The 14,768-nt window shown below is 40.1% G+C and overlaps 1 protein-coding gene and 1 long non-coding RNA gene across 4 annotated transcripts in view; both read left to right on the top strand.

Moving 5' to 3' along the window:
- Acvr1 (activin A receptor type 1) overlaps positions 1-6,140 on the top strand; it is a 117,834-nt gene extending 111,694 nt beyond the window's left edge. For all 3 annotated transcript variants that reach the window (XM_031370309.1, XM_031370310.1, XM_031370311.1), the window contains 2 exons: positions 3,932-4,062; positions 4,885-6,140. In XM_031370309.1, coding sequence (XP_031226169.1) covers positions 3,932-4,062; positions 4,885-5,019 — 266 coding nt within the window. In that variant the 3' untranslated portion in view covers positions 5,020-6,140. The remainder of the gene's footprint in view (positions 1-3,931; positions 4,063-4,884) is intronic.
- A 2,321-nt stretch (positions 6,141-8,461) lies between these two features.
- LOC116090193 overlaps positions 8,462-14,768 on the top strand; it is a 54,613-nt gene continuing 48,306 nt past the window's right edge. Inside the window, exons 1-2 of the long non-coding RNA XR_004118604.1 lie at positions 8,462-8,863; positions 12,064-12,196. This is a non-coding gene — a long non-coding RNA (uncharacterized LOC116090193). The remainder of the gene's footprint in view (positions 8,864-12,063; positions 12,197-14,768) is intronic.

The following is a 14,768-nucleotide window of genomic DNA, read 5'->3' as shown; positions in this document are numbered from 1 at the left end:
CTTCCCTCCCCCCCTCCCCTCATGTTGGTATCCCTGACTGACTTAGAATTGGCTATGAGAATCATATGAACTCTGTACTACCCTTTGTGTGGGTGTGGTCTAAGGCCTCTGTGACAGAATCTCCAGGAAGCTCTTGTTTCTAGACATAATGTCACTTAGTACTTTCTAGAGTGTGTATGGTGGCTATTGTTGGTGATTTGCACATGAGCTTTGTGATATACATTTTAAAGATTTGGAAAATTATGGCATGATATCTGAGGGCCTTGCTCAGAAAGAACCATGCAACCTCTTAGAGTTAAGGATGTTGGGAAAGATAGATTATTTGTCCCAAAGAACAGAAACTTTCCATTAGACAAATGCACCCCCAAGGGCGGGGTAACAACATGCAAACACCAATTATATAAATTAATTACATATGCTCAAAGCTGTGGGGGAAGAAGTTATGACTAATCACTCTCATCTCTTTCCTGTGTCCCTGAGTCATCAGTGGCCCCTTGATGGGAAGGCTAAGGCTGGTTGTTCTCTCCCTGAACACTGTCTAAGGTTACCTGTTCTCTGAATTCCTCTTATCATTCCTCTTATCATTGTCTTTGCACCACTCATATGGCACTTGAAGTATTTTGTGTATCTGTTCGCATCATCTGTTTGCTTGTTTTGAGATAGCATCTCACTATGTAGCCCTTGCTAGCTATGTAAACCCAGCTGGCCTTAAAGTCTTAGATTGGCCTGCTTCTGCCTCTGGAATACTGGGATTAAAGACAGTTCTTATTCTTGTTGCTTTCCTCAATTTTTGGTATACTCTCTGCTGGCTCATGTATTGCCAATGATATCCAGTGCTATCTGTAAGACTTACAGTTTTTTTGGGAGTAGGGGGTAACGTGGCCAAGCAGAGTATCATATACAGGCAGAAGTTGAGGAGCAGTTGTAAGTGAGTCACTTGCAGGGTGTACACTATTTTCATTGCATACCCTGAATGCACAGCCCACTCATACCCTGGCCTTTCCCTCTCCTTTCTATCACATATACCAGTTTCTCTCACAGGGGATCCTCTCCTTTCTCCAATGTGAGAGGCTCTTTGTCATTCTTCTCCTTGCTTCATCAACCCCTTCAACCTGGAAACACCCTCTCCCAGGTAGTTTTTCTTTTCCTAGCCTCTGCTGTGCCCCACACATTACTAATCTTTGCCCCACTGCCATTCTCTGAGTTCTGAAACTTCTTTGCCTCCGCCACACCCAGTCTCTAGAAACTACTTAGGGCACCACATGCTGTCTCTTTTCTTGAGCTCTATCCCATTGTCCCTGTTCCTAATATTAGTTGATAATTATCCTTTCTTTTGTCTTTCCCTTTATTTTGTGGTTCATCACCAATACCACATCTTTTCTCCTCTCTGTATCACTTCTGCTGGACTCAATCTCTAATACACAAGTTAGGGCATCAAGTGATAGTTGAATCAGTTTAGGAGCTAACACATAAATATAAGAGAATTTCCCTGTTCCGAGTAAAAGTAAATAGAGGGGTGAAAGAGTGTTGAGGGACTTGAGGGGACAGTTTAGTGCTTGCATGAGCATGTGGCTTCCATTCCAGGAAACTATGTAGAGAAGCTGAGAATGATGGTACAAGCTTGTAATTCCAATGCTGGGAGGCAGAGACAGGAAGGTCTTTGGAGCTTGCTATTAAGCCAGCCTCCTCTACTGGTCAAGTTTCAGGCCAATGAGAGACCCTGTCTCAAGACAAGACAAGACAAAACAAAACAAAGTAGATAGCACCCAAGTAATATTACCTGAGTTGGCTTGTAGCTCAATACAAATGTCCGCCCTTTCCATGCACATACATATGTACATAGATACACTAACAGACAAACAACAGTTTTAAATTTGTACAATATTTATATTATCTGAGGCAAAAAGATGCGTGTGCTATCTTCTACTAGATGGTGATTTTCCTCAGTATTTAACAAGGCATTTCACTTATAATAGATACAAAGTACTTTGGACCAATAAAAAAAGGCTTTTCTTTACCAATGTGAGTTTTCACCAAAAGAATATTGCAGTTTAATCCCAGAGTATATGTTTAATTAATTTTTTGAAGGGCTTAGCCAGAGTCAAATGGAAACAGTGAGCTAGAGCTAGTGGTTGAAGAGAGGCATGGCTTAATTTTCCATGCACAGTGAATTTAATGCTGTTTTGTTTGAAAACCTAGATTCCTTTTGTTAACACGTGGCATTATTTAATAAGGTTAAAATAAAAAAAATAGAAACACAAGGGTATTAGGTTTTGTATGACAATGTGCATTGCTGGGCTTGCTATATCTTGTGCTTTTAAATATCCAGTGTTTGATGTGTGTGTGTGTGTGTGTGTGTGTGTGTGTGTGTGTGTGTGTAGGGAGATAGAGAAAAATCTAGCTTTGTATTACTGCTCATCACACATAACCTTTTTAGTGCTATGAACAAGTTACCTCCAAATAGCTGGTGATTATGCTATATTTTAAAAGAATTAAGCCGGGCTCTGAATATCCCCATAGAATAATGGAGAGATGGTGAATGACACCTTGCTTTCTGTTTCCTGTGGATGTAAACACTGTAGAGTGAAGAGATTTTGTTTGAATGTGTCCAGGGATGCTTACAAGAGAAGTAGGTGAGATTCTGAGTCAGTGTAGCAGCTACCTCTTGTGAGCTTAAGAGCTATTGATATTCCCTGCCCCCCCCCCCCCCCCACTGCCAAAAGGTTTTAATTAGGATCCACAACTCAGTTGCAATTATACAACATGGCTATGCTGTTTAGAAGTAACAGTGTCAACTAGAATTTTTAAGATACAATTTAGACTAACTTTGCATTTTAAAAATAAATTGAGTTTGTGAGATTTTGAAACTCTGTAGTATTTCTAGAACAGATGCTCCTCATCTCTGAGCTTCTGCATAAGTGGTTTGTATTTATGTGAAATTGGTGCGAATGGATTTTCGCTAATCTCGGTGACAAATGAAAAGGGGATTGAGGCTTTTTTAGGGGGCTTGTAAGAATGGAAAAGCTTAATTATACCTTTTACTCCCAACCTCCTTCTGGCCTCTACAATAGCCCACTATGTGTCTAGGAATAGAAGTAAGTTACATGCAAGAGAGAAAAGGGCTGGCAGGCGAGTTAGTCACTGACCACATTATTGATGATGGAAATCAAGTGATAATTTCCCTGGTTTCCTGTATGTAAGAGGATGGGATCGCTTTATTAATTCCACATGGCTAAGTTGACTTGTGAAGTTCACTATTACTAGACACATACTGATAATAACTGCAGAAGCTACCAGACAGACGGTTGTGCCTGGTGGTTGAGGACACGCCCACATGCAGAGGGAGTGACTAAGGAAATGAGGACCTCAGACTATATTTTCCACATTATCATGGGAGGGATTATTTTAGAGCAATGAGGTATTTTCTCTTTTTTCTTTTTTGACAGAATACTTTCATGACAAAAGGTAATTTGGGTGATTGTCTTGATTTCTTTATTTGCCTCTAGATGTTTACAGATAATTTTTATAAAAATTACTTATTTATTTTATTTTATGTGTATGAATATTTTACCTACATATGTGTCCTTGATGCCTATGGAGGTCAGAAGAGGGTGTGGGATTCTCTGGTACTGAAGATAGAAACAGTTCTAAGCTGTGTGTAGACACTGTTGGAATGGTTTGTTAGTATTTGTGATTGCACAAGAGGATTGTATGTCTTCTGATGTGGGGTACATTTCCTGTAGGGTATATATTTATTGCCTAGTTCTCAACTTAGTTTACAACCTGCCTGTAGTTTCCAAAGCTGCCTTGACATAGGAGCAAGGAGATTGTACTTTCTCTTGTTATATTCTGATCCCTGCCAAACAGCAGGGAAACCCTGGGGGGATGTGCATTCTCCTACTAACCCATGGAATTCTCATCTTGTACACAGGTATAGTGGAAGATTACAAGCCACCATTTTATGATGTCGTTCCCAATGACCCAAGTTTTGAAGATATGAGGAAAGTTGTCTGTGTGGATCAACAGAGGCCAAACATACCTAACAGATGGTTCTCAGACCCGGTAAGAACACCAGGTTGTTAACTTTAGAGTTCATCTCAGCATTTGTTAGCTACTCTCCAGTTCTTTCCAGCTCTTAGCATCTGTATGATATGGACTATACATCTATTTTCCTCCTTTATTGTGTTAAGTAGGGTCCTAGAGCCCGACGGCGTAAGTTTGGAAAATAGCATAATTCTTGAAGAAGCACACTTTTCTGGTAAGTGTTGCTAATGAGTGACAATATTCACATGAGTGTTCATGTGTGACCTGTGTCAAGCACAGGATGACTCATTGCCCTAAAGCTGCAACTGCATGTGTAAGCCAAAGGACTTGGGATGGTGGTGATTAACTTTTTTTTTTTTTTCAGTATAGAAGAGAGTTTATTTAGGGCATGGGGAGGGGAGTTAAGAGGGTAGCAGAGGCAGAGAAAGGCAGAGAGAAGGAGAGAGTAGAGAAGTAGGGGTCGACCAGTGATTAACTCTGGACTATCACTGCTTCCCCGAGATTCTAAAAGCAGGCTGCTCTATGCTGAGAAGCCTAAACTATTGCTCATAAGTAGTAGCATACTCAAGATGCCTAGAAGTGATAGTTTGCAAATTTACTCATATCTCTGAATAACATTCTTGACACTGGTCTCAGACGGCACTTCATGCGAATACTGCCATTCTTTAGCAACACCTACCATCATGCCACTTACCAAACCTACGCGATTGGGCTCTAAAACGCCCAATCACTTAAAACGGTGAAGGAGAAAAATGGTTAATAAAATTACTTTTAGCAGCCAGAAGACCCAAAGTGGGTCCGATTTGGCCAGTTTGTGTGATCTTTCTTCTCTCTCCACAGACATTAACTTCTCTGGCGAAGCTGATGAAAGAGTGCTGGTATCAGAACCCATCTGCAAGACTCACAGCTCTACGCATCAAAAAGACTTTGACCAAAATCGATAATTCCCTAGACAAATTAAAAACTGACTGTTGACCTTGTCACCGGTGTCAAGAAGGAGAGTCAATGCTGTCATTGTCCAGCTGGGACCTAACGCTGGCTTGACCGTTTGTCAGAACAGAATCCATCTGGCCCCCCCATCCTGAAGTGGCTGCTTTGACAGAAGCAGATGTCTCTTCCCAGCCATGTTCCGGGGGAGACACCAAAACCACCCTAACCTCGCTCAAAAACTGTGACTCGAGCCCTTGATGAACTGTTCACACCACAAAGACTAACGGTGGGCAGGTCTGGTTGCAAGGGGGAGGGAAGTGGAGGAACCCAGAGAGATCCCGCAGGAGATCTGGGCATTAAGACAGTGGCTCTCCTGCGAATCTTTCACGGGTCTCCTAGACACTCCCCACGGGAAACTCAAGGAGGCGGTGAGTTTGTAGTCAGCAATATTGGCTGCACCTACTATTCTTTGTTGCACTAGGAATTCTGTGCATTCCTTACTTGCACTGTCGCCCTTAATCTTAAAGACCCAACTTGCCAAAACATTGGCTGTGTCCTCCACTGGCCTGTCTCTGGATAATAGGAATTCAATCTGGCAAAACAAAAATGTAACGTTGGACTTTGCTGCATTTTACACACGTGCTGATGTTTACAACGATGCGAACATTAGGAATTGTTTAGACACAACTTTGCAAATTATTTATTACTGGTGCACTTAGCGGTTTTTTTTTTTAAAAAAAAAAAAACAAAACTGCCTTGTGCATATGTTAAAGCTTATTTTTATGTGGTCTTATGATTTTATTACTGAAATGTTTTTAACACCCGACTCTGAAAAGGACATTTTCTTTTATTATCAGTTAAATTCACATTTTAAGTGCTTCACATTTTTTTTTTATGTGTGTAGACTGTAACTTTCTTTTCAGTTCATATGCAGAACGTATTTAGTCATTACCCATGCAACACCACCCAATATATTACTGATTTAGAAGCAAAGATTTCAGTAGAATTTTAGTCCCAAGCGCTGTGGGGGGAAATGCATCTTCTTCGGAATTTATCCATTACGTGCATTTAAACTCTGCCAGAAAAAAAAGAACTATTTTGTTTTAATCTACTTTTTGTATTTAGTAGTTATTTGTATAAATTAAATAAACTGTTTTCAAGTCAAATGGTGATTTTTTTTTTTTTTTGGATGTATAAAGAAGATCTTTCCAATCTAATGTGCCTTTCATTTGGGAGTAGTAGAGATATAAGACTAATTTGAAAATTGAATTTGATTTTCAAGGAGGGTAAGGAGCCTGGGGATGTATGGGGCCTGCTCACACCTGACTCTGACATTAGTCTCCTAGACCCCATTCTTTTATGCTGGGATTCTTTTCCTCAGGCTCCCTCACTTTCCAGTGAATGTATAGATGTCTCTGCTTATTTTTCCCACCAGAGGTGGGAAAGGAGGAAGGCTGTAATGTAGTGTAGGCTCCCAGACAGCACAGAGCCTTACACACCCACCATGCTTGGGAGCCTGCCCTCCACTTCTTTCTTTCTCTCTTTCTTTCTCTCCCTCTTTCTTTCTTTCTTTCTTTCTTTCTTTCTTTCTTTCTTTCTTTCTTTCTTTCTCTCCCTCTCTCTCTCTCTCTCTCTCTCTCTCTCTCTCTTTCTCTCTCTCTCTCTCTCTCTTTCTACAGCAACATTAAGAATGTAAGATTTAGAGTAAGCAATAAAAAGGGAGGGGGGATCTAGAAGGTTCCTCCGTAGGTGGTTAGTAACTTCATTAGCATACTTTTACTTGACATATAGTAAAATCATATTCAACTTTAGTTGAAAAGGGGACATTTTAATTTAAGTCATATACTGCACAAAATTTACTATCTTAATAAACATAGCCTATGCAGCTCAGAGGCATTAAGCACATCTACAGTTACACAATTGTTTCCGCAGTCCATCTATAGAACCTCTCCTAGCTCATAAAAACAACTCTGGATGGATTCAGTGCCAACTTCCTCCTTCTCCCCAACACATTATCCCAGACGCCATCCTTTGGTTTTGTCTATGAGTCTGACCACTTCTAGTTTTTCATGGAAGTGAGATTGTACAGTATTTATTGTTTAGTGAAAACTAACTCACTTAGCCCCGTGAATTCAAGTTTTCTCCGTGTTGTAGCATGTGTCAGAACTTTGTTTCTTCAGCCTGAATGCTATTCCATGTGTGTACATGTATCTTGTTTATCTGTGCATCTATTTATGGGCCCTCCCAATTTTTGGCTGTTGAGTGGCTAAAAGAGTGCTACCATGAATTATCAGTAGACATGTGTCTCTTCGAGTTTTTGCTTTCAATTCTTTTGCCTGTATACTCAGAAGTTAAGCAGAATCACTTTATTTTTTTATTAAGATTTGACTACTTTAAGAAGTAAGCAGTTGGACGAATTTTAATAAATGTTTACAGCTTGTTGGCATCCATGGAAACAGAACGCCACTGAGCAGCAGAACATTGTTAGCACCAGGAAGACTCTCTCCTGCTCATATCTTGCTCCTCAGCCACAGTGCTTTTCTCCTGACCATTAATGATATATCTATATTCCACTGTTAGAAACACATTACAAGTAGAACCCTACTGCACATGTGTGGGAAGAAGTGGGGGCGCTGGGTGAGGGGTCTGGTGAATACATGCTACCGACCTATTAACAAGGCCGTCTGTTATGTTCTTCCATGTCTTCCTAGTTCTTAGGATTTTTCTTTTTCATTTCGATCATTCTGGTGGGTGTTGTATACATATTTCCAGAAAGTAAAGAGAAAAGGGGAGAATGAGTGAGTGACGGTTTCAATGGCTCTTGTCATTCTCCTGGAGCAGAAAAGGTCTCAGTTTGAACTTGCTAAGTGAGAGCTATGGATATGTATCTTACATTGCAGCTTTGACTTGGACAATCCACAGCAATATCATCTGGTACCTACCTACAGAGCCTGGCTGCTTCTGACCTAGTTTGGTTGACCAGTATGCTATATGTGAGTCTTAGAATGTCTTTATTTGGAAACAATTTTGACCCCATCTGATTAATATCTTAGTAATTTTGAATTTTCTTTTAAAAACATTTTTAATAAAATTATATCTGTCTGTTACCTATCTATCTCTATTATCTATCTACCTACCTATCATCTATCTATCTATCTATCTATCTATCTATCTATCTATCTATCTATCTATCATCTATCATCTATCTATCTACCTATCTGTCTGTCTGTCTGTTTGTCTGTCTGTCTGTCTATCTATCTATCTCTCATCTGTTTTCTTTTTGTGTTTGGGTGTGCATGTGCCATAGTGTCTGCATGGAGGTAAGAGGACAATTTGTGGGAATCACTTCTCTCCTTCTGCCATGTGGATCCCAGAGATGAAACGACACTCATCAGGCTTAGGCAAGTATCTTTACTTTCTGAGGTATTTCACTGGCCCCTGATCTTGAATTTTAACCTCAAGACTTAAAAATTTTATTTTTCAGATTTGTGTATTGGTATTGTGTCTGCATGTATTTCTACACCATATGCCTACAGGGACCATGGAGACAAGAAGAGGGTGTCTGAGTCCCTGTGAGTGGAGTTTCAAAGAGTTGTAAGTCACCATGTGGGTACAGTGATTTAAATCCAGTCATCCCGGCAGCCAGTTCTCTTAGTCACCTCTCCAGCCTGTGATTTTTATTTGGGTACTGGATCAATGCATGAGGTGAGAAGAAATCCAACAGCCTCCTGGGAAAGCAGGTCCATGTGGATTCACCTCAGCAGGAAGTTAAGGTCTTAAGAGGCCTATTGCTCAACCAGGGCTGAATGTTAAATTCTAAACTCAGAGATAACCCTCTGGTCACAAATCATTGACATTGGGCCACATTCCCTAGCTGCAGAGCTCTGTGGTGAGGATACATTTGTTTTCTTCAGTGCTTGAAAACAGGCCTTTTGGTTGTTATATCAAGAAGATATGTTTAAAAAAAAATTGTACATTGTATTGTATGGGTGGTCATGTGTCACCGTGTGAGTCTGAGAACAACCTACATGTCTTTCCATCTGAGTCCTGGGTATCCACTCAAACTCAGACAGTTAGTTAGACTTGGTAGGCAAACACCACTACCTCCTGAGAGCCATATCACCAGCCCTGGGGAAATTATTTTCTTTCACAAGGTCTGTAAGAACACTCAGGTGGCTTGCGGACATGCTATCTCCCATGGCCATTGTGCCTGATTAGAAGATACTGATGTCTGCCCCCTTTCTATGCCACTATGTGTCCCCCCTGCTTAGCTGTGGCACAAGAGGCAATTAGAGGAAGTTTGTAAGGCAGAGGAAAGCTTGGACTTCTACTAGGCTATGCCCCATTCAGTCAGCAGCTTCATGGTGGCAGTTCTTTCCAAAAAGCCACCAGTTTCTTGGTCCAGTCTGTGGTTGTTTTAGTATTTGAAGAGGCAGCCTTCTTGTAGTCCTTATTCTATAAGTATACTACCAGGAAGCCAGGGGCTTCTCCTCAGAAGGCCCAACACCTGCAGGGGACTCAGGTCAGTTCCTTCATTGACGCTTTTCTTTATGCTTTGACACTTAATAGCACCCTACCCTCCTCTCTCGGTCCTCTGCCTCCTCAGGGTGCTTCCTTTAAGGCATTGTTGGCCTTTTCTCCATGACTAGCTCCCTGATCCCGTTTAACCATTCTCCGAATACACTGAAACACAATGAACAACCTGTAGTCCGGGCTCCCCATTGGTCTGAAAGCACCTTTGCCCAGCCACTTTATGAGTCAACAGCACAGGTTTTATAGCCCCGATTTGCAGGTTAGAAAACTGAGGCAGTACTCTGATTATTTACCTAATTTGAATTAGAATTTAGTTTTGATTCTTTTTTTGGGGGGTTGAAGGGGGTTTTTGAGACAGCCTTTCCCTGTATAGCCCTGGCTGTCCTGGAACTCACTCTGTAGACCAGACTGGACTTGAACTCAGAAATCCACCTGCCTCTGCCTCCCAAGTGCTGGGATTAAAGGTGTGCGCCACCACTGCCTGGTTAAGATTAGATTCTTAAGCTTTTAAATCAGAGCAGTCTCAGTTACCTGTGACTCCATCTCTGCTCCTACCCTCACTCCCAGTTTACATTCCTGTCTATGCCCTTGCTCCAGCTCTGGGGTTATAGACACATGCCAGCTTTTATGCCAGTGCTGGGGATGAAACCCAGGTCCTTTTGCTTACATGACAAGCACTCTACCCACTGAGCCATCTCCCTAGATACCTTTATGTAATGAGAAACTATTTTGGAATGTTAGAGACAAGGCCCTTTTGTTTTGTTCTGGCTTGGGAGGCCAGGTCAGTCTGTTAATTACCAACTGACTTGATGGGTGGCTGATAATTACTTTTCTCAATTTACAATTTTAATACTTTCTAAGTTATTGTCAAAAAAAAAAAAACCCACAGCATCAACCTCTACAGTTACAATAAAAGGCTGCATGCAGTCCCTGGCTATCTCTCCTTCTACTTCCTCCTCTCTAATGGCAAACCCTATTACTTTCTAAAGGTCATTGCCTTTGTTTTGAAATAGCATAATGGTCTTTCCACTTCTTGTTTTTGTTTTTAGTTTCAGTCATTATTATTCACATCTATTGAACAAGTTGTAGCTTTTCTCAGCTTCTTCTCACCCTCACCTTGCCTGTGTTTATATCTCTTTCCTCTCTGTATCCATTCATTGACTTGAGTGCCTAGCATGTGCCCAGTGGGTTTGCCATGCAAGCTTGTGTATGTGAGAAACCCATGAACTAGCAGATAGAAACACCTTTTCATTCCAAGAGTATTTGAGATTATAATTTGGGGTTAAGTCATTGCCTGTTGCTTGATTTTGTTACAGTAATGTTACCCACGCATGATTCCATTTCTCCCTGTACAATCTTTGCTTTCCCTAAAGTAAATGGGGTATGTGTGTGCGCACACATGCATGTGTGTGAGTACTTGCATGCATGCACATATGTGTGTACCTGAACCCCCAGGGTTTGAACCTAGGACCCCATCCATGATAGTCAAGTACTCTACTGCTAAGCCACATTCCTAGGTCTGGGTGGATTTCTTCTCTCTCCTCATTTATGAAATTTGGTGCACTGTCACTCATTCTTTTAAATTCATCCACTCAACTCAACCTTCTGCTTCTCCTGAAGGCATTGTCCTGTAGCCTGCTATTGAGCTCCAGGCTGCCCTGGTTCTGTGTACATCTGTTACTCTTCTGCTTCAGACATCTCCCTTCTTAATTCTCCTGGCCCTTTCTTGTATAGGAACCATGGTTGTCATGGTTGTCAGTATCTTCCCTATCTATCTATCTATCTATCTATCTATCTATCTATCTATCTATCTATCTATCTATCTTCCTACCTATCATCTATCTACCTACCTACCTATCGTCTATGTATGTATGTATGTATGTATCTATCTATTATCTGTCTATCAATCTATCTTCCTACCTATCACTTATCTACCATCTATGTATGTATCCATGTATCTATCCATCCATCAGCTAAATCTATCTATCTATCTATCTATCTATCTATCTATCTATCTATCTATCTATCATCTGTCTATCTATCTATTTATCTAACTATCTAATCTATCTATCTAAGTATTTATGTATCTATACATATATGTATGTATATATCTATGCATCTATGAATCTATGTATGTATGTATGTATGTATGTATGTATGTATCTATCTATCTATCTATCTTTAGCTAAAATGTATCTCTGTGTGATTTCCTGAGAAAGAATATGTGGGGAGTGAAGTCTTTTAAACACTTTATATTTAGAAATCTCTTTGTTTTACGTATCTGAATAAGAGATCAGGACTGTAGCATTCCAGGTTGGAGCTTCAGAATTTGGGGGTGGTGATATGCTGTATCATCCACTCTTCTTTGTGGATGTGGAGAAGTTTCCTGTTGTCAGAGTATAAGTGTATCCATCATAGCTTGTCTCAGTAGAACTTTAAAAGATTTTTCTCCTTGTCTCTATATTTGTTTCCATTTTGGATTCTTATTACTTAGATGTTGAACCTTCTTAGCTGATCTTCTGACTTACAAAAATGTTTTTCCCTCCTTTTTTCCAGATCTGTGACTGCAATATGACATTAAGAACAATAAGTCCATGAACAGATGCTCTGGTGATGAGCCCAGGCCTGCAACTTTGCAGCTGTTTAATTTAGGACAAGTCACTTCCTCCTGATCTAGTTTCTTCTTCTAGTAAGTGGGCATAATTTGTTATGATGATTAAATGAGCCAGTACTTACTGTTTCCTCTGCTGGCCTTTCCAATGTTCATATTGCACTTTTCTATTTCTTGGCAATATAGTGTACAGAAAGTGGCAGCTCCTTAAAAGCCAATTCAAGCTTAAAAACTATGTACTATACTTTATCAAGTAGCCCTCGATGGGCTAGTCAGGATAATTCTAAAGTTGCTAGCTACGCGCTACCCATGAGTCTTCCTGGGGCCTCTGGTTTCTTTCCTTTCTGTCTGCTCTGGTATGATACTTGGAGGAAAGAAGGTCAACTGGGAAATTCCCAGTTATCCTGAGGAACCTGGGTGGTAGGCTGTAAACTTCTGGAAGTTTTATAAGTGAGCAGGAGCACTCTTTCCACTGCAGTTCTCTGTACTTTTACCTGGCCACCCTTCCTATTTTGCCTTCCACATTTGTTGTAGTGTGGATCTTTTGGATAATGATTTTCTTAGCTTTTGTAGATCTGGAGAAGTCTTTGCTTCTCTGAGCATAGACTTCTGAGTTACCAACTTCAAGTGCAGTTAAGATCTCCCTGTGCTCTTCTCTTGTTTGTGTTTTCCCCTCGTGAGGGATTGCTGCCCTCTTACATTTCTTGTGCTGTGTATAATGAGTCTTTTGGTGGCTGTTTCTTTCCTCTGGACACTCCCGTTGAGCATGCATTACTTAGGCTGCTGAAGTCTCACAGAGCGTCGGTGGATACCGTGTACCTTTTCTTCCGTGTTTTATTTTGGATGGTTTCTGTTCTGGGATCTTTAAATTCATCAGTCTTTCCTAGAATGCTCTATGCATCATTCATTCCCCCAAACCATTTTCATCTCTTATGTTGAAATTTTTTAATTTCTATAAGCTCAATGTAAGCATTTAAAAAATATCATTATGTCTTATTTCAGTGGTTGCCAATATTGAATATAGTTAGGATATAGTAAGGGTAATTACTTTAATGTCCTCGCCTGCTAATCTTTACATTTATGTCAGTTATAGATACATTTAGGTTAGTTTTTCTTCTTATTGAAGGTTATAGTTCCTGGATTCCCTATAAACCTGGTAGGTTTGTTTGTTTGTTTTTAGATTTTATACATTGTGAAATTTATATTACTTGCTGTCAGATATTTTGGTGTTCCTGTAAATATCCTTAACTGTTGTTACAGGATAGAGTCACTTGGAAATAGTTTATTTCTTATGGTTCTTGGTCTTCACAGTGTTTAGGTGGGGCTGGAGCAAGCCTAGTCTAGACCTGGTTTTCTTCACCACTGAGTAAGAACTCAGAGTACTTTACACAACAACCATGATTTATGCATTTGCTAACTTCTTTGGGGACAACAGGCATTATTCTTGGCCCTGTGTGAACACCAAAACCTTTCTTTCTCTCTATTTTTCTTTCTTTCTTTCTTCCTTTCTTCCTTCCTTCCTTCCTTCCTTCCTTCCTTTCTCTCTTTCCTTCTTTCTTTCTTTTAAAACAGTAGATATCAAATTGTTGTCCTTACATCAGTGGCACAAATATAAACTGAGCACTAGCTACAAATGAAGTTTACTAGTATAGATCTCAGACCTATAGAATTAGACACTTAATGGGGAAATACAATAAAGAGTCAATAATATATATATATATATATATATATATATATATACATTATTTACCAAGCTCTTAAAGTAAATCTGATAAGTGCTAATTTCTGAAAACCCAATACTTTAAACCCACAGATGGAGAATGTTGGGGAAGAAGCCTAAGGAAACATTTCAAGAGTCTTTGAACCCTCCAAAGTAGGCACTTGCTAAGCTCACTGATGTAGCTTAACCTAATTCAATCAAGATGAACTACTCACAATCAAGGCCCATACACAGAGTTCTACTTTTCCTCTGAAACACTTTGTGGTTAGGGGAGCTCACTACAAATCTAGTCTTCTCTTATAGCAATGAGAGTTTGGGAGTTAAGACCAACTGAAAGCTGGCAGTAACTGATCTTAATGTGTACGAGACCATGTCTCCAGCTTTTGGGATTTCTTGGTCCCTGATGTCGTGTCTGATAAACAAGCTGTTGGCTCCAGAGGGAGAACTTACTTGGCAATATCAAAAAAGGGGAAAGGAGTTTTGTGCCTTAGGGCAGCATGCTTCAGAGGAGAATTGCGACAGCGTTGAGAAAATGCATTTATTTTGAGAAAAATTCCCTTTCAACTGCAGTGGGTCAGGCTCTCATAGGGCAGATTTGTCCAAAAGGAGTCAATCTGACTGTCTGTTCTGTTTCCCTTGACAACACGGTAGGCCCACCACTTCTCTCTGCCCCTTAGCTATAGAACAGAGAAAAGGAAACAAAAGTTGGTACTTACTGTATTTCTCTTAAGCAGTTTTTCTTGCCACAGCCCAAGATTAAATTTAAGTAATTGGTCTTTTCCTGAATACACTCCAATTTGAAAAGCATATAGATCTATCTATAACCTGAGAAATACATTGAATAGTACAAAATTGTAATGTAATCTAGTCTTTCTTTCTCTCTCCATATATATCCATATATATAATATATATTACATTTCAGCTTTGTAG

This window comes from Mastomys coucha, unplaced genomic scaffold (assembly GCF_008632895.1).
Source record: "Mastomys coucha isolate ucsf_1 unplaced genomic scaffold, UCSF_Mcou_1 pScaffold15, whole genome shotgun sequence".
NCBI lineage: Eukaryota > Metazoa > Chordata > Mammalia > Rodentia > Muridae > Mastomys > Mastomys coucha.
Note: the sequence above shows the minus strand (reverse complement) of the source record. Positions and strands in the feature narration are given on the sequence as shown.